This window comes from Balaenoptera acutorostrata, chromosome X (genome assembly GCF_949987535.1).
Source record: "Balaenoptera acutorostrata chromosome X, mBalAcu1.1, whole genome shotgun sequence".
Lineage (NCBI taxonomy): Eukaryota > Metazoa > Chordata > Mammalia > Artiodactyla > Balaenopteridae > Balaenoptera > Balaenoptera acutorostrata.
Window position 1 is genome coordinate 36,474,815 of NC_080085.1, and position 20,389 is coordinate 36,495,203.

General features: G+C 36.4%; 1 protein-coding gene across 4 annotated transcripts in view; it reads left to right on the forward strand.

The window, feature by feature from the left end:
• Positions 1-20,389, forward strand: part of USP9X (ubiquitin specific peptidase 9 X-linked) — a 124,890-nt gene that overhangs the window by 20,709 nt on the left and 83,792 nt on the right. For all 4 annotated transcript variants that reach the window (XM_057537590.1, XM_057537591.1, XM_057537589.1 and 1 more), the window contains 4 exons: positions 10,284-10,537; positions 14,608-14,753; positions 17,302-17,381; positions 19,449-19,561. In XM_057537590.1, coding sequence (XP_057393573.1) covers positions 10,442-10,537; positions 14,608-14,753; positions 17,302-17,381; positions 19,449-19,561 — 435 coding nt within the window. In that variant the 5' untranslated portion in view covers positions 10,284-10,441. The remainder of the gene's footprint in view (positions 1-10,283; positions 10,538-14,607; positions 14,754-17,301; positions 17,382-19,448; positions 19,562-20,389) is intronic.

The following is a 20,389-nucleotide window of genomic DNA, read 5'->3' on the forward strand; positions in this document are numbered from 1 at the left end:
CAAAGAGTAGACTGATAAGTAGGCATACCTTCTGTGACATTTGGTATGTGACTGTGTCTAATATTTTAAGTCAACGTTGCTCACTTGCTTTTTATGAGTAGGTTGCTTTGTTTAGGGACTAGAATTTATTGAGACCTTGCACCCTTTGTAAGGATTTAGTAAATAAAGGAATATTTAAGTAAAAGTATGTGTTTTCTTGAAAAGTGACCTGGGTGTGTGTACACTATAAATCTCAGTATTTTGAAGGATTATAATTTTAAAAGTGGTGAATATTAACTTTTGTTTCTGTGGGCAGAACTATAAACTATAGGTATCAGTGACAAGGGAAATAGACTTTAGACTCAGTAAAAGAGAGACCTTCTTGCTGATAGCAATGAGCTTCACAGTGTTGTAACCAAAAACCTTTAAAGGGAAGATTTAAATGTAGAATTTCCTACAATTGGAGCAGTTAATTTCCAAATCTTAATAGTCTTTGAATACCTCTCCCTGATTCCCTGCAAGGTTCTAGCCTTCAAAGTATCTCATTGGTGCCCTTTTTGTGCTCAAGTTAGAACAAGTATTTTCTTTTTAAAACAAGTCTTTTCATTTTTATGATATTCTTAAACGTTAGTACATGTGTTTTTGAGTACCTGGATGATTGTCTCATAATCAGGAACCGCCACACCATTTCAGCCACTGATGTTAGCTTTGTGTTTTTAACACGTTGATGCTCAGTTGTACAATTTAATTTGTCAGATGAGAGCAACAGAAGCAGACTTAACACATAAATGATGTGTTGGTGTGAAGGAAAAATGATGTCATGGCAAACCATGTGTACAGAGTGTTGTAGTAATTCAAGTAGGAAAGCTGTGTTTCCCACATGGTACATGATAGTAGTAGGATAGCCGTGCAAAACTCAAAGGAACCTATGCCTTAGCAGTCAGCAGTATGCTGCCATCTGTCACATATTATTAATATTAATAGTTTTGTTTGTATTTAGTTTGCAAATTTGTAGAAGAGCAATAAGCAAAAGGAGTTGAATTCTGATTTCATTTATGCACATATTTAAGCAGCATTAAAATAGAAAGTAATTTAATTTTTTAAAATGCTGTTAAGGTAGAACCAGATTTGGCAAACTTGAGCCAGCTTAGTATATTGTTGATAGAAACCTGGTGCTTGGAGTCAGATGACTGGAACCGGGACTCCAATTCCATATTTACCAGGTTATTTCCCTATTTCTTGAATGAAAAATATATTTGTATTTCTACCTAAAAGGGTGGTTCATTTGTCCATTCTTTTACTCAACAGATAATTAGTTTACTTACTGTGTAGCACTGCATAATTTTGATGTCTCTTTGTTACTGTTTTTTTTTTTTTAATTTATTTATTTTTGGCTGCGTTGGGTCTTCGTTGCTGTGCGCGGGGTTTCTCTAGTTGCGGTGAGCGGGGGCTACTCTTTGTTGCGGTGCGTGGGCTTCTCGTTGCGGAGCACGGGCTCTAGGCGCGCGGGCTTCACTAGTTGTGGCTCGCGGGCTCTAGAGCGCAGGCTCAGTAGTTGTGGTGCACGGGCTTAGTTGCTCCACGGCATGTGGGATCTTCCCGGACCAGGACTCGAACCCGTGTGCCCTGCATTGGCAGGCGGATTCTTAACCACTGCGCCACCAGGGAAGTCCCTACTGGTTTCTTTAGTCTTTCTATTGTCACGTTTTCTTTAGAGCCAGCACAAATTCTGATATGAACGCTGTGCTGTGAATTGTCTTACAGATGGTAAGATTTGAGTTGAAACTTTTTTAAAAGTAGGGCAAACTTTTGAGATATGGTAGGATTCTGTGTTAATGTAACAGAATAATAAAAGCAGCTATATTAATAAAACTATTGAGGCTGTTCATTTTAAAGTTCAACCTGTGCAAGTATAATATGTATGTCAGGAGCATAGAATCCTGGTAATTTATAATTGGGAGAATACTTTTCCTCTGGACTGATTTGGAGATCATATTCATAGGGTGACAGGGCGCCTGGGAATAAGAATTGTCAGGCGTACATAGTAATCTAATTAGCATTTCAAGGGAGAAATAACCAGCAGTTGTTAGAACATCTACTATTTGTTGTGTGCCTTCTGTGTACGTGGCACTTCACATACATTCTTCCATTAAAGCTTCCCAGCAATCTCTGAAGGTATTAGCCACCTTGAAAGAGAGAAGAAGATACTTGGAGATTAAATATGATCTGTTATAGGTATATCTGTTATATTGCAATTGCTGAGAAGCCTCATGTTCTGCAAAAATCATGCACCAAAAAGTAACAGGGCTTATGGGGGAAATAGGATTGAGAGCAAACTGATCACTCAGAAGCTATGTAATTTTGTAATTAGAGCACTAACAAAAACAATAAGAATTTCAATAAAATAAACAGCACAGTTTAAAAGATCCTAAACTCCTGACAAACTATGGTAAATATAGGACTTTTTTTTTTTTTTTTAAGGTAACCTAATAAGAACCCTTCCATATAGGGAATGGTTGAGGTTACTGAGCTAGGGACACAAGGCTGAAATAAAATTAAAATGCACAAAGGTCAGGAGGAACAGTATACATACTTACAAGACAGAGCATGCGGCCAGACTGAGCCAAGAAAAATGTAGGGTGATGGCTATCTGGTCCAGACCTTTATCCCCAACCCTCATGCTGCATTCAGCTGCTGTTACTTGGTGCAAAACATTAATGTGTTGAGGGGAAAATTGCTTATGAAGTAACATGATTTGCAGGTGTGTTTACTTGCATTTACCAGTGAGCTAAATACCATTACAAAACTACAGGTATACCTTACTTTATTGCGTTTTCGCTTAATGCTCTTGGCAGATAATGTGTTTTTTTGCAAATTGAAGGTTTGTTTGTGGCCACCTTGCATCGAGCAAGTCTGTTGGTGCCATTTTTCCAACAGCATTTGCTCACTTTGTATCTGTCACTTTGGTAATTCTCACAATATTTGAAGCTTTTTCTTTATTATATTTGTTATGCTTATCTGTGATCAGTGATCTTTGTTACTGTTGCAATAAGATTTTGACTTGCTGAAGGCTAAAGTGATGGTTAGCATTTTTAGCAATGAAGTATTTTTGAATTAAGGTATGTACATTGTGTTTTTAGACATGGTGCTGTTGCACACTTAATAGACTACAGTATACTATCAACATAATTTGTATGTGTACTGGGAAACCAAAAACTTCGTGTGACTCGCTTTGTGATATTTGCTTTATTGTGGTGGTCTGGAACTGAACCCACAGTATCTCCAAGGTATGCCTGTACATGTTTTGTAGCAGAACAGACTTCATATTTACCAAGTCTTTTTTCACTCCAAAACCCTCGCACATGTTCCATCCTCAGTACTAAATTACAAGTAGTTGTCTTTAAAGTGTCTCCCCTCCAGTGGAATGTTATTTGAGAGGAAAGAGAACTAATACTTAACTGGACAGCTCTGTCTGACATTTAAAGATAATCATTACCTCATTTAATCATCAACAACCATCGCCTTGTGTCCTCAGGTGAGGAGACTAAGTCCCAAAGAGGTTTGGGAACTTTGCCTAAGGTCACACAGTTAAGTACTAGAGTAGAAATTTAAGTTCATATATTTCTGGTTAGAAAATTGCTTTTGTATGCCACACTGCTTCTGGCAAGATAAGTTTGAGGTCTTTAACAAGAGTGGTTGACTAACACACTTAATAGGATTGATGAAGTACCTCTGTTTCTCCCCTCTATGGTCTCTCCTCCTATAGCACTGAAATAGAAAGAGCAATGTAGCATAGCAAGGGGATAAGCAGAACTGTTGGTACCAAGGTATCTAGATTTGAAATTTGATTTGCTAGCTTTGTTCCCTATTAGTTATTTCATTTTAGTCAGATTATCTTTATGTACCTCAGTTTTTTGTCTGTAAAATGCTAATAATGAGTACTTACCTCTTGAGATTGAGTGTTAAGTGAGTTAATAGATCAAAACTTTTAAATGGTACCTGGCACATGGTGACTGCTCAATAGATGTTAACTGTTTGTCACTCCTCATTGCTTCTCTCGTTTCCTTTTTGGTTCGTTCTTTTTCTACTGTAATTCTATACCGTTTTCCTCATTTCTCTTCCCCTTCCTATCTCTTCATATCATTGATTTGAAATAGATTAAATATAGATTGTACTTATGACTATTGATGTTTCCATCACTTCCTAAGTTTTCATTGATGTTTTGGGTGAATATGTTTGGACGTCTGTTTGTAGGGCTGGACAGTTTTAAAAAATAGTGATTGTGAGGACTTGTTTTGTTTCTTAAGGTAAGTGCTGTGCAGCTATTTTAGTCTAACCTTTTTGTGTGCCGAAGTTTTTTAACATTAAGCAAGAAGAGAAATAGTGTTACGGTATATTTCAGTGACAACATCTTACCTTAGTTTTATCTTTAAGGAGAATTCAGAATTTTTATTATTTGTAGATGGCAGGGTTTTATACCAGGAAAATCAACTGAGGAGCTAGTAAGTGATTTAAATACGATTACCATGGCAAAATAAATCTATTTAATTTTCACATGCTTGTGAAATTTCCTTTAGATGAACTCTAATTTCATTCCACTGTGTTCAAAGAATATACTTAACTTTCAATCCCTTAAATTTATTGAGACTTAATTTACAGCCTAGCATATGGTCAGTCCTGGAGGATGTTCATGTGTACTCAAGAAGACTGTATATTCTTGTTGTTGGGTAGAGTGTTCTATAGATGCCTGTATGATCTAGTTGGTATATAGTTGTTAAAGTTTTCTGTTTACTTGGTGATCTTCTGCTTAGTTCTATCCATTATTGAAAGTGGGGAGTTGAAGTCTTCTCTTTTTTTTTTTTTTTTTTTTTTTTTTTTTTGCCCGCACCGTGCAGCATGTGGGATCTTAGTTCCCCAACCAGGGATCGAACCCGCACCCCCTGCAGTGGGAGTGCAGAGTCTTAACCACTGGACTGCCAGGGAAGGCCCTGAAATCTTTAACTATTATTGTTGGATTGTCTGTTTCTCTCTCCTCTGTCATTTTTTGCTTCATATGTTTTGAGGCTCTGTTAGGTTGTGCACATATATATATATATATATGCATATATATAATTGTCATATTTTCTTGATGAATGGACCCTTTTATTATTGTAAAATGTTCCTCTTTATCTTTAGTAATATTTTTTTGTCTTACAGTCTTTTTTTTCTGATGAACATATAGCCACTCCAGCTTTCTTACGGTTGCTGTTTTGCATGATGTGTATTTTTCCATCCTTTTACTTTCAACCAGTTTATATCCTTGAATCCAAGATCTGTCTCCAATTGACAGCATGTGGTTGGATCTTTCTTTTTTTCTTCTCTTTCTTTTTTTTAAAAAAAAATTTATTTATTTTGGCTACACTGGGTCTTAGTTGTGGCACGCGGGATCTTCGTTGTGACATGTGTGATCTTTTTAGTTGCAGCATGCGGGATCTTCTTTTAGTTGTGGCATGCGGACTCTTAGTTGTGGCATGCATGCAGGATTTAGTTCCCCCACCAGGGGTTGAACCCAGGCCCCCCCTGCATTGGGAATGCAGAGTCTTACCCACTAGACCACCATGGAAGTCCCTGGATCTTTCTTTTTAAATCCAGTCTATCTCTGTGTTTTGATTGGATTTTATGAGCCATTCACGTTTAATGTCATTATTGATATAGGTGGATTTACATTTGCCATTTTACTTTGTTTTCTATATCTCATGGCTTTTTTGTTCCTTTCTTCTTCCTTTACTGATTTCTTTTGCCTTAAGTGAATGTTTTCTAATGCATTTTAATTCCTTTTAATCATTTTTTCCACTATGTTTTTTGTTAATATTCTTTTAACAGATATATTGAGACATTCACATACCATACAACTCATCCATTTAAAGTGTACAATTCAATGGTTTTTGTCCTATCAATAATTTTTAAAAATTGTGTTGATATATATATATATATATATATATATATATATATATATATCACAAAACTTGCTACTTTAACCATTTTAAGTGTACAATTTAGTGGCATTATTTACATTCACAATGTTATACAACCATCACAACTATTTCCAAAACTTGTTCATCACCCCAAGCAGAAATTTTGTAACCGTTCTCCAATAATTCTTCATCTTCCTTTTCCCCCAGCCCCTGGTAACCTCTAATTTCTGTCTATGAATTTGCCTATTCTAGATATTCATATAAGTGGAACCATACAGTATTTGTCCTTTTGTATGTGGTTTAATTCACTTAGCATGGTGTTTTCAAGGCTTATCCATGTTGTAGCATGTATCAGAACTGTATTTCTTTTTATGACTGAAAAATATTCTTTTGTATGGATACACCACATTTTGTTCTTTCATTGGTTGATGGACATTTGGGTTGTTTCCACATTTTGGCTAGTATGATTAATGCTGCTGTAAACATTCGTGTACATGTTTTTGGTGTGGACGTATGTTATTTCTCTTGAATATGTACATAGGAGTGGAATGACTGGGTCATTTGTTAATTCTGTGTTTAACTTTTTGAGAAATTGCCAAACTGCTTTTCAAAGGGGCTGTACCATTTTGCGTTCTTGCTAACAGTGTATGAAGGTCCCACTTTCTCCACATCCTTGCCAACACTTGTTATCTGTTCTCCCCTTTTTTGGGTGGTAAAATGTACATAATGTAAAATTTACCATTTTAACTTCTGGTGTTTTTTTTTTGGCTGCACTGTGCTGCACGTGGGATCTTAATTCCCCAGCCAGGGATCGAACCCGTGCCCCCTGCATTGGGAGCTTGGAGGCTTAACCACTGGACTGCCAGGGAAGTCCCCTCATGGCATTTTTGTGGGTAGCATTGTTCCAGTTTTAAAGACCTGGAAAATGAGTGAGAGTAGTTGTTACTGGCCTTTAAGATAGGGTAGCTTGTAAGTGGCAGAGGTGGGATTTTGAATAAGAGTTATGTTTGAATCCAGAAGTTATTTTTACTTGCTCCATTCCTCTGTCTTGCTCTTAATCAACCTAGCACATTAAGGAAAAAGTATTCAATTCTTATGTGATGGTAGAGAGATGGCTGTTGAAAACAGCAGAATAGAGCAGAGTATGCTATGCTGAGACCTGCTGTACCTGGCCAGCAGCGTTGGAAATCTAAAAATATGGAGAACTTAGAGGTAGAAGAAACTGAGAAACCAAGAGACAGAAAGGTGAGAGTATATAAGGGATAGGGATGGCAAGCATCTTGAGGCTTTGCCGATGGAATACTGTGCAAGAAGCAGAAGGTGATTTAGTTCTGTGGTCTGAGAGAAAGGTATTTTGTTTGGGGAGAGGTTTCATTCAGACTGCCACCTTTTCCATTTACCTTAATGTTATTTTGTTGAAAGGGACAGTCCTTTAGTTATCCACAGAATGCTTTTGTCTAGAATAATTTGTCCTCTGATTTTTGCCAGATATTTTTGATTTGTCTGTGGATGGAGAGTTATTGGGATGCATGTAGATGGAACAGTGTTGAGCATAAACAAAACAACACGAGAATATAATTTTAAGATGTTTTAACTCAAATAATCTAACGTTAAAGGAGTGCAAAGCAAGAGAGCAGTTAGTGCTGTGTGTGTGTGTGTATGTGTATGTTTTTTATTGTGGGAAAAATATATAACCAATTTACAATTTTAACCATTATTAAGTATAGTTCAGTGGCATTAAGTGCATTAACGTTGTGCAACCATCACCACCATCCATCTCCAGAACTTTTCATCTTCCCAAACTGCAACTCTGTACCCATTAAACAATAATTCCCCATTTCCTGCTCTTCCCAACCCCTGGTAACCACCCTTCTACTTTCCTTCTCTGACTGTAGGTACCTCATATAAGTGGAGTCATGGAATATCTGCCCCTTTGTGACTGGTTTATTTCACTTAGCATTACATCCTCAAGGTTCATCCAAGTCAGAATTTCCTTCCTTTTTAACACTGAATACTATTACATTGTATGTATATACCAAATGTTGTTTATCCATTCATCCTTGGGTTGCTTCCCGGAAATAATTTTTGAAGAGCGATAGCATTGGTTTAGTGGACAAAGTAATAGAATTAATTTTTTAGACTTACTTTCTATCTGTGCTTTGGTCAAGTCACTTCTTAGAGCTGTGGTTTTCTAATTTATAGGAAAATGCCACATTCTATGTAAAGTGTAAGGATTTACTTTAAAAACACCACTTTAATTTTGGTGTGCCTCAGGGTTCGTCCCCCCTCCCCAACTTGCCCGACACTTGGGAATATATTATGCTATTTCTTCCCACCCCCCAAGATTGTGACCCCCTCACTTTCAGAAGGAAGTGTGTATTCGGGGGGCTCCCAGATGATGCTAATGAATCCGTCTCCCACTCTTGTGAACATTAGCGTTCTGTTCAAGACCCCCAAGTTCTCCTTCAATTCCTGACTTATAGAGTCAATTGTCTGGTGGATGTTTTCACCTCTGTTTCAGTGTGGAAAACTGTATTTGTCACTGCCATCACTGCTACCTACTATTCTCTACCCTCCCCTTTGAAAAGAAGTAGAAAGGAAAGGAAATTTGAGTCCAGGATTGTATAAGCCAAGAAAGCTCAGCTTCAAGGGAGGTGGGGGTAGTGGCAGCCAGTTGTGGCTAACGTTGAGAAGAGGGCAAGCAGGGTGAACGGCGAGGGGCAGTCATCTGATTATCAGTTAATTGTCAATTAGTAGAGCATTGATGATCTGTGAACCAGACCTCCCCCACCCCCAAATGTACATATTTACGAAGTTTTGCATGTAATTTTAGGGGCGTTAATCCTCAAACCCATCCACAGACCTCAGTTAAGACCCAGTGGCTTAAAACAGTTTTGATAGCTTAGATACAGCTAGATGATGAGAGAGAATGGAAGAAGTGAAAGGGAAGGGAGAAGCAGAGGCATTCTGTTTTAAGATTTGGGGGGAAAGGGAAGGACAGAGGTTGGTGATTTTTCATTTCAGTAACAAAGATTCAAGCATATTTATAGGCTAAGAACAAGGTTTCCAGGAAAAGATTGAGGGAGCATCATTCATTGGGGATCGTGAGCAGTGGGATCAAAAGAAAGAGATTGGAGCAGATTTGAAGTAGAGAGAATGAAGTTGAATTGGTTAGCTGATATTTTGAGTGGTAAGAAAAAAAAAATTTAAACAATTTGCCAGCCAACCCAAAGTGGCTGAAGAAAATGATAGGTGGGTTTTTCTGGGTTTTAAAATTGTCTACTTCACATAAAATTCTTTGTTAGTGTATGTAGGTTGTATAAAAATGGAAAACAAAAGTGAAAGGGAGGCTGTTCAGCCATGTTATCTTTTAATTGTTTTTCCACTTTATGTATTAAAGATTTTTCTGTTTTTAGCCTCCCTAGTACCCGATGTTATCAGTCTTAAGCTTTTTATTATGCCAATTTGGTAAGTGAAACAAAATCTTGTTAGAATGCCATCTCTGGGTTAAGTGATTATATTTAAGCTTGAAGTAAATACCATGGACTAAATGGAAGTGTGGTTGCCTTATAACCAAATATCTATAAATCAGTCAGCTGAGGTTCTCAATCTCGTGGTACATTAGAATCAGTCATGGGGGAGATTTTTTGAAAAGTACTGATGCCTAGGCTTAACTCCTGAATATTGTAATTTATTCAATCTGGAGAGGGGTTTGGACGTCGGTGTTTTTAAAAGCACTTTGGATGATTTTACTACACAGCTAAGAATATAGAATTGAGGGTTTGGTGGTATTCCTCTATACACCTTTGCCAGATTTCTGCAAAGAGGAATTCCATTGTTAAACAGTTTGGGTCTGTAGCCCTGTCATGGCCCTGGGAGTGCCTGTGGCCAAAACCTTCCCAAAAGGGGAGAGTCAAGGTCATTTGACAAAATAGGTCGTATTGGAGGAGTAGTATACAGTTAACAATCAGATTTTATTACTTGGTTTATGTCTTAAATACATTGTAGGAATGTGTATATTCAAGGCATTAGCAAATTGAAGACAGTTTTGCCACTCCATAATTGAATCGAAATGACAACTAAGTAAATACCTTGATAATGTCTTTGGAATCCCAGGAAGAAACTGAAATATTATAAGGCTATACTTGCATGTTTTCTTGACATAACTGCTGATGTACTGTTATCAGTTTATTAAGTTAAATATAGTATTAATGAAACGAGCTTTTCAGCTTTGTCCTCTCTCTCATTTATATAACCTGACTAGATTCACTGGTAATATTAAATTCGAACAATTCCTTAGTTCATGTTTTTTATGTCTAAAACAATGTGCTTTTTTTCTTCTACTTGTAGGTTATGCAATGGTCTCTGCAAGATGGTTTATTCTTGAATTGGAGCTTTTTAAGACTGACAAATGCTGGTACTTCATCTTCTATAAGTGGACTATAATTTCTTTTTTCAAGACAACTACATAAGCAGACAAAATTGCAAAGATCTGCCCTGTGTCGAGTATGACAGCCACGACTCGTGGCTCTCCTGTAGGAGGGAATGACAACCAGGGCCAGGCTCCTGATGGACAGTCTCAGCCCCCCCTCCAACAGAATCAGGTAGGACGTTTAAGATACTAGTTAAAGCTACATTGGTGTGTCTATTATGGGATATTAAATAATGGAGCATGTTCTGAATAATTTGTGAAGTAACCATAAAACTGTTATTTTAAGAAATATAAGCATAGGTCTTACACAGTAACAAGAAACTCAAGTGCTGTAGATGGTGATGCTTGGGTATGCAGGTCCCCCCCCCTTTTTATTTCCTGGTGTCTTATACTATCAATAATCATTAAAATCAAGTATTTAAGCCCTGTGTCAGTTCCAGAGCAAAGCATTAAATCATTTGATGTAGCCTATGGTTAGAGTATGGACTCAAGTCATATTGCTTGTGTTCAAATTTTACCTTTGCACCATGCTAGCTTTGTGACTTTGGGTAAATTATATGACCTTTACGCCTCAGTTTTTTAGCTATAAAATAAGGATAACAATAGTATAACTACTTCGTAGGATCATTAAGAGGATCAAATGAAATAATGTTTGCAAAGAGCTTAAAATAGATTTTGGTATCTAGATTTTTATGCTGGCCTCAAAACTCATAATATTCTTTCTTCTTCTATTCTCTGGATGAATTTATGTAAGACTTCAGTTATTTCTTCATTAATTATTTAGATTTTACTGGTGAAACCATCTGGCCTGGGGCTTTATTTGTGGAAAGGTTGTAATTGCAGATCCAACTTTTTTTTAAAATAGGGGAATTTTCTGATTTTTTTTTTTTTTTTTTTTTTTTGGTGGCTTTTGGTAATGTGTTTTTCAAGGAATTTGTCCACTTCATCTAGATTGTCAAATTATTGGAGTAAAACTTTATAATATCCTTTTTTATTCTTTTTAATGTCTTAGGGTCTGTGGTAACATCTCCTTTTTCATCTCTGATACTGCTAATTTGTATTCTCCTGATTACTCTTTCCTAAAGGATTTATCAATTTCATCAAACCTTCCCCAAAACCAGTTTTTGGCTTTAACTCTCTCCGCCCTCCCCACTTACATGCTTTTAACTCTTATTTCTTGTTCCCTTTACTTCTTTTGGGTTTGGATTGCTGCTCTTTTTCTCATTTCTTGAAATGTAAGTTTAGATAATTAATTTTCAGCCTTCTATTGTATGCAGTTTTATACTGGGACATATTAAACCAAATAAGACAAACATTAAAACTTGTGATATGCAGCTCAAACAGTACTTAGAGGTGAATTTGTAGCTGAGGTGCATGCATGTGAATCACAGACTTGCTGCTTACAGTTGGTACATGTTTGTGTAGAATTCTGTATGGATAAGTTTTTAGGCAAAAGTACTGTTATTGTAGAGTACCTACATTTGTCATTTGTGGTTAAGTTCTTATTGTCCAGCTATTATAGATTACGTATTCTCTCTATTACAGGTATGATAGGAAAGAACTGCATGTGTGTGTGTGTGTGCACGTGCGCTGGTGCACTTTCCCTCCCTCCCCCCTTCCCCCCTTTCATCCTCTCCCTCTGCCATTTTAGAGAAGTGAGCAAGTCAGGTTTTAATGTTTTTTTTCCAAATAAATGTCAACTTTATTCCTTTTTCCTCCCAGTTCCCACTTTTAGGACATGTAATACTTAAGTATATGGTCACAAGTCTTGGACAGAGTCGTTAAGTCTTTCCTGTGTCATAAATTTGTTAGCCAGTACTCATGTTTCTTTAAACATAGTCTAAAGTTTATGTTGGATGCCAGAGATTTACATTTTTAAACCAGGAGCTTGTAGTTTGAGTTCCAGTATCTTTTGCTCTCTCTTTTCTGTTTCATACCTGCATCGTGCATGGACTTTTAACTTCTTCTGCAGTGTTTGTGGTTTGCATGGCTTTAGACAGAAATTAAATCTCTAACCTTACTTTTATTTTAAGGTGTACTTGATAATTCTAAGAGCTCTTGGGTTTGTGATACTCAGCTTAATATTATGTATCTGCATCATGTCCTCTTCCTTTAAATAGCTCTTTACATTTTTGAGGATGAATGATAATTAAAACAAAGGAACAAACAAATTGTATTTTTTTTGGGGGGGCCGCACCACTCGGCTTGTGGGAACTTAGTTCCCCAACCAGGGATTGAACCCGGGCCCTCAGTGAGAGCACGGAGTCCTAACCACTGGACCACCAGGAAATTCCCACAAATTGCATTCTTAACTATCTGTAGAATCCCTCTTTCACTTTCTTATTCTTTACTTTTTAATGTTAGGATTTTAGTTATTTCAGAAGAAGATTTGACACTTACTGGACCAAGAGGAAGCAACCATAGCATTCATTAATCACTACCCAGCTTATGGCTTACTTTGAAAATGCTTTTTTCATATTGGCATAAAGGGAATTTCTAAAACCAATCAGATTTTTCACTTAATCTATAATAGTTTTTAAAAGGGTGTTCCCATAGGAGAGAATTTTAGGCTCTAGTATATACAATAAAGCTCAGTGATAAATGAAACAGCCTTGGCAAAAGGCCCTATGGGATGAACACTCTTGGGAGATGTTCATGGGAGGGTGCAGACTTTCTGGAATGGAATTTAGTAAAATATATGTCAGTAGCCCTAAAAGAAATAATTTATACTGTTGTTGTAGTAATTATATTTCCAGCGTTCTGTCCTAAGGAAAAATTGAAGTTCAACACAAAGATTTATATATAAAAGATTCAGTATAGTTTTGTTTTATGTTAGCAATAAAAATTGCAGAATGCTAAATGTCCCTTAATTTTGTTTAATTAATTTAATACTATGTGGCCATTAATCAGCTCTTTAAAAAAGATTGTTTATGATGTGGGAAAATACTCAAATGTTGAATGGAAAAGGACACAGACTTAAGCAAGTATAATCCCAATTTTATTGAAAATTTATACATATATATAGACAGGATTTGGGGGGGGGTCACATAGAAGAAAAATTGCAAGGAAATAATTGAAAATGTCATTGGTGCTTATCTGTTGGTGTGGTATTGCAGGTATTTTAATTGTTATTTTTGTCTAGGATTTCTGTGAGCATGTATATAATACATATATACTAGGGGAAATGGGCCTTTTTAAAAAGTAATGAAGCAGACTTCCTAAGTTACATACTTGAGATGCAAATATTTCTGTTGGGCTTTTAAAACTTGAATTCTGTTCTGTAGATTTTTGCCTTGAAACTAGCCCTATAGCACCTACATAGTGTTCGCCATCTTAAGTAAAAGTTTGCTGTTTACTTGCAAATTGGCTCTATGAGTTCATACATAAACTTTGTAAGTAGAATATATTAATGGTGGTATACCCACCTGTCTTCAATACAAGTACTTATTTATGCATCTGTTCAATAAATGCTAAAATGATAGGGAAAGGGGCCTTCTTCTCTAAAAGGGCCGTCAACCTACAGTAGGTAGAAAATTCAAGAATATACGAGTAAAAGTCAGCTTAAAATTTAGATTAGTCTCAATTTGAAAGAGAAAAATACCATCTGCTTTCAAAATTATTAAGGGTCATAAAAGTTCATTCACTTAATTGTGGAAATATTGTACACAGCTAAAATATGGGGGGAAAGAAAAAGAAGCACTAAGAATGAAGAATGAAAGAATAAAATTAGCCTTATTAGTTGAAAATGATGTGACTTATTTAGAAACCACAATGAAGTTTTAATTGTTTGGATAATAGTTGGAGACTAGGGGAATTGTGGAATAAAATTTATTTTTTCTCTTCAAAATGAAAAATAAATGTTATGTCAGAAACTTTTTAATCTGCAAAATGTGTACGATAATTTCTATCATGAAGGGCTCATATAATGGGAAATGTAGGCGGAGAAGCAGCATACACTGTGGATAAGAACTCAAACTTTAGAATTAGACCTGGATTCAGATCCTGACCACAGAATTGGAGCTGTGTGACCTAGGGCTAATTACTTATTGTCTGAGTTTGTTTTTTTCATCTGTTAAGTGGCAGAAGAATACTTCCTTAGGCTGTTGAGGATTAAATGAAATTATTTTAAATCATAGTAGCACAGAGACTGCCTGAAACATCATAAACTTACAATGATCATATCTTCTTTAAAAGTTTACATTATTTCCCCCTAATCTGTGTTGGTGTTTGAATTTAATTAAGACTTCATCGCCTGATTCTTCCAATGAAAATTCCCCGGCAACTCCCCCAGATGAACAAGGTCAAGTTGATGCCCCACCACAGCTTGAAGATGAGGAACCTGCATTTCCACATACTGACCTGGCAAAGTTGGATGACATGATCAATAGGTGAGTTGATTTTGTTTTGCTTTTTAATGTGTCTCATACAGAGGAAAAACAAAAGTATTTCAGCACAGTGATTAGTACTAAGAAAAGAGAAAGAGTGGATAGGAATATCCCAGTAACCATACTGCCTCCTTAAATAGCCTTAACATCTTAGTCATTGCCACGTACTTTGCAACCCATGGTTCTTAATGGATTTAAAAAATGAAAGGAAGTAACAGTGTCAGTAAAGTGTTCAGATTACTGATGATCACCCTAGCTGGTGTGTTACTGAAGTAGAACCGTATGTGTGATTTCCCGTTTTTTTTTTCTTATTGGCATGTGGGTTACTGGATGACTTTAATACTTCTTGCATGGCCCTGAGGTAAACCAGGTCATAAGAAGATTGAGATCCTCAGAGCCTGCCCCCTTGTGAACCCTTGATTAGTTTGAGACATTTAACCATCTCAGCTATTTGTTTCTCCTGATCTTCATCTCAGGGGAGTGGTTCAGAGTATACATTTTCATACTCATAGCACAAACATTCACCCACACCCACCTCCCCGCCCCACGCTTTGATTATTTGGAGTAAGACTCTTGAGAGAGTGAAAGCTTAAGCTTGTGTGTATGGGAAGGAAAAGATTTAAAGAAGATATGGGAAGAACGTTTCAGGGAACCATCCTGCATGTTTGTGGTCTTCACCAGGCTGTGAGCTCAACAAGTGAGTCCTAGGGAGGTGTGACACATCCCTCCAACCCCCCAAAAGAAGAGTAAGGAAAATACACTTATAGGCACTTACTTGCCTTAGTAAGTTTCTTTTTTTTTTTTTTTTAAACTTTGGGTTTATTTATTTATGTATGTATGTATGTATTTATTTATGGCTGTGTCAGGTCTTCGTTTCTGTGCGAGGGCTTTCTCTAGTTGCGGCAAGTGGGGGCCACTCTTCATCGCGGTGCGCGGGCCTCTCATTATCGCGGCCTCTCTAGTTGTGGAGCACAGGCTCCAGACGCGCAGGCTCAGTAATCGTGGCTCACGGGCCTAGCTGCTCCGCGGCATGTGGGATCTTCCCAGACCAGGGCTAGAACCCATGTCCCCTGCATTGGCAGGCAGATTCTCAACCACTGCACCACCAGGGAAGCCCCAGTAAGTTTACTTTTTAAAAATCAGTTAACACCATTACATATATAATGTCAGGGGAAATAGAAACCCTTTGCGTTTTTAAAAAAACATTCTGATTACATAAGTAATATAATGTAAGTACATCTTGTTAAACATAGAAATATATTATGTCAATAATGTTCTTTGTAATTTCCTCCGTAGATACACACCTCCCAACCAAAAGTTACTACTAACAATAAGGTGTACATTCTTCCAGGTTGTCTTTGTGTTTATTATCATATGTGCTGCTTTCTGTACAAATACGGAATTCTTAATATAATATCATTTTATAACTTGTTTTCCTCACTTCATTTATTTTAAATATTTTTCCTATTAATAAATATACATTTAACTCATTGTTTTTAAAGGTATATTTGAAAGAACACATTAAATGTCATTCTTCTGGCAGATGCCTATAGTAATGGTATATAATGAATTAGTCAAACAAACAAACAGTTGTATAAAGTTGTAATGTCCCTGCCCATTCTCTGTAGCAGAGTTATGATAGCAAAAAGTTGTACTGTTGCTTTTCAATTTTTGTCTGGTGGTTGCTGACGATAAAGTGTACTTCTTATGCTCACTCAAGGGCAAAGTTGCATGTTAGCAAATCTGCAGGGGGAGAGAAACACAAGTGATGTTTTTTTATGTAAATAAAAACAATGAGAAAGGGTGGTATACATTTGTTTCTAATAGATTATGTGGTCATGGAGCACTTTTTATCAAAATGGGGGTTTTTGGAGCACTGGGTAAGTTGGGTGGTAGTGAGGAATGAAGGGGTAGGAAGAGGATGGACTCCCATATGGTTGGGCCGCTGGCACTGGGAGCAGAGAAAGCACCACCTGGGTGTCTGCTGCATCGTTGTTTGAGGGAGGAGGGTGCCTGTGGAGGCATAAAGACTTGGAGACCTGCGTCTAACTTAACCTTCAGGAAAAAGTTGATGAGGCAGAAATTAGTCATTTGCCACCTAGATATTTTCTTCTTTGTGAGGAAGTGGATGACAACTAAGAGGTTCATCATGTCTCCTTTAACCTGAAGCCTGAAAGAGCACTTTCCTATGAACTCTAACAATAGGTATCCATTTACATGATACTTGATTATTATAGTAGTTTTATATTCTAGTGATACTTGATTATTATAGTAGTTTTATATTCTGTGTTATTAAAATAATTTTATTTTCCCCCTTCTCTCATTGCTATATCTTTTGTTTGACAGTTCCTTAAAAAATTGTTGTTTGTAGAGACAACAGATGATGCTTAGTCCCACAAAGCAGACGTTCTGCCAACCTTGTGGTTTTAATATTTTAGTTTCATTTTAATATTTTCATGGTGAGCTGAGTAGTTGTAATTAGTAACTCATTTATAGTGCCTCTTTCAGTGTTCAACCAATAAACATCTTTTTATATTATTAAAACCCTTAGGCCTCGATGGGTGGTTCCAGTTTTGCCGAAAGGGGAATTAGAAGTGCTTTTAGAAGCTGCTATTGATCTTAGTAAAAAAGGTAAGTTTAAATGGTCTTACGCTTTCCATAATGTATGCTACTAGCTAATAGTTTCACTTCATGCCTGAAGACTTTTTCTGTGTATTCCTAGACTAGAACATTTAACTAAGTTTTCTTGCTATGGCTTATGATTTGTCCCTAGAGCAAGGGTTCATATCCTTTGGACAGCCTTCAAGGATGTTTGTGAACTCTCTGAAGTTATACATAAAATTTGTATATATTCATATTTAAACTGTCTAGCTTATGTGTTGATTATTCTTTAATACACAGAAAAGGTTTGGATTTTCTCTAAAAGAAAAAAAAGACCGAAAGATGAGGTCCTGTGTTTTTTAAAAAAAATAACCCAATAAAAAGGAGTCATGCTGTTATTCTTGTCTAGAAGTAAAAGCTTAATTTTGGAATTATTATTTTTTTCAGTGACTAGTTTTCTTTAGGTGCAATTGAATTCTCTTAGTAAAGGGCTACTATTGTAATATCTACTCATCTTTAAGGCATTGGAGATTAAAATAAACAGCAGTAACATTTCAATTTCTGAAATAGGGTAGCCATGGATGTGTTCTAATTATCAATAGGAATTATCACAATTGAAATTAAATGTTGTAAAAATTATTGTCTTTAGTACCTTGCTTAAGTCTGTCTCATTCCACGGCAAGGGTAAAATTTCCTTTGTCTTAGAGTAATTACCCTCCTTCATTTAAGGAACGTGTCTTTACACCTTATTAATCTTAGAAAACCAATCTAATGAGCTATGAAAATGCATTATCAGATTACCATTGTTTTCACCACTCAAATTTCTTTTGTTCATTTACACATTTACTCATCAGTTCAGCAAATTTTTGAAGACTTCTGTCCTAGACATGTTTTAGGTCCTGACTGTACAATGATAGGTAAAAACACACAGTGGTATTTCATTTAATATCATTGACATTCATTGGACATGCAATCCCCTCCTCCTCCCCATATTTCTTTGGGACCATGGTTTATTTTAATTTTAGACAAGGTTCAGATTTTTTAAACTACAGTACTGGGCTTAAATGTCATGTCTTTTGTACATCCAAAATTGTATAATACTCTTATGTTCAAATTGAATGGCTTTTCATTTTGTCATCAAGAGTTAAAGATTATTTTGTGTGTCTGGGGGCACGTAGCTCTGCTGCCTTTCTGAAATCCGGTGAAATTAAAAGAGATATAAAGAAGCGTAGATGTTGAGCCAGTGGAAGAGACTAATACGAAAGATGATAATTTATCTTTAATCGATTAAACTCTTCTGGAGAATAGTAGAATAGTATTTGATGTCAAATGGATAATGTACAACCAAAATGAGATTTTAAAAATAGTTGAGAAACATCATTTTTTAAAAAATTTTTATTAATTTTATTTATTTTTGTCTGTGTTGGGTCTTCATTGCTGCGCACGGGCTTTCTCTAGTTGTGGTGAGCGGGGGCTACTCTTCATTGCGGTGCACAGGCTTCTCGTTGCGGTGGCTTCTCTTGTTGTGGAGCACGGGCTCTAGGCGTGCGAGCTTCAGTAGTTGTGGCACATGGGCTCAGTAGTTGTGGTGCACGGGATTAGTTGCTCCGTGGCATGTGGGAACTTCCCGGACCAGGGCTTGTACCCATGTCCCCTGCATTGGCAGGCGGATTCTTAACCACTGCGCCACCAGGGAAGTCCCCGAGAAACGTCATTTTAAAAATTTTAAGATTTGTTGTCAGAGAGTAAAATACTGTGAAGTATATTTAAATCCCCTATCACATGGTACTCATAACCATTTTGTATTTAAGGTCAGTCCAGTGTCATAATTTGAAATAGTTTCGATTCATCTTAATATTACTTGTATTAATGTACTTTTATACAGTTAAGTATTTTTGAAATTCATTGAAGATTATTTTTGTTTCTGAATCTGTTACCTTTTTGACCTCTTATACATAATGCTGTGAGTTTTTTTCCAAAGCTAGTCGGCATTTGTTAGCTGTATTTTACAGTTATTACTTTTTATCATATAATTGGACATTGTAAGGCAACCAGAGAAATATTTTGTTTACATTAATTTTTCTCTCCTTTTCTTAGGCCTTGATGTTAAAAGTGAAGCATGTCAGCGATTTTTTCGAGATGGGCTAACAATATCTTTCACTAAAATCCTTACAGACGAGGCAGTGAGTGGCTGGAAGTTTGAAATTCATGTGAGTCTTTCATTTGAATTTTAAAAATCAGATTTATATAGTGATGAGTGTGTTTTCTTATATAGTATATTTGGTTATATATTTGATCCATTAATTAAAGGATTTTAAAATGAGAAACTTTAAAAATACTTTTTATTAGTTATGATTTCTGTTGAAAGAAGCATGATCATTTAGAATGAGTGTGAGATTTAGAGTTAGAAAACATTGGTTTAATCTGTCTCCTTGGTTCTCAAGTGCCTTGTGACTTTTGACAAGTGACCATATTTCACTGAAAATATGACAGTTGTGAAATGCACCACTCACTTACTTTATGTACCACTGAGGAAGGAAAACACCCAAGATGGGGAATCTATTATCTGAGACACAAAGGGTCAATGCAGAGAAATAAACTTAACATACAGAAAGAAACACCAAAGAAACCTGCACATTTCAACTTTGGCACCTGGTAGAGGGGGGAAAAAATCTCTTAAAAACTTAAACCACAAGCCAGTATTCAAACCATTTTGAAGGCTGAATTCAAATCAGAGTTGTGGTACAAAAAATATCAAATGGGGAACTTAAAGTGGTCTCAGGTTGGTGGTGTCCCCAGATGACTGGCAGAAACCAAGACAAATCTCTACAAATACCTTCAGTCTAGGTAAATGCACTATGCATTGATTATGTGATACAATCAGATTCCAGAGATCTTAAAAAGTGAAAAGAAATGTGCATTTTTAGATTGAAGTACCATAATTACTCCAAGTCTCTGTTCTTGTTTATAATATGGAAATATGGTTATAAATTGTGAAACAGGGCATATTTTTATGCCCTGTGAACTATTTCTCAAAT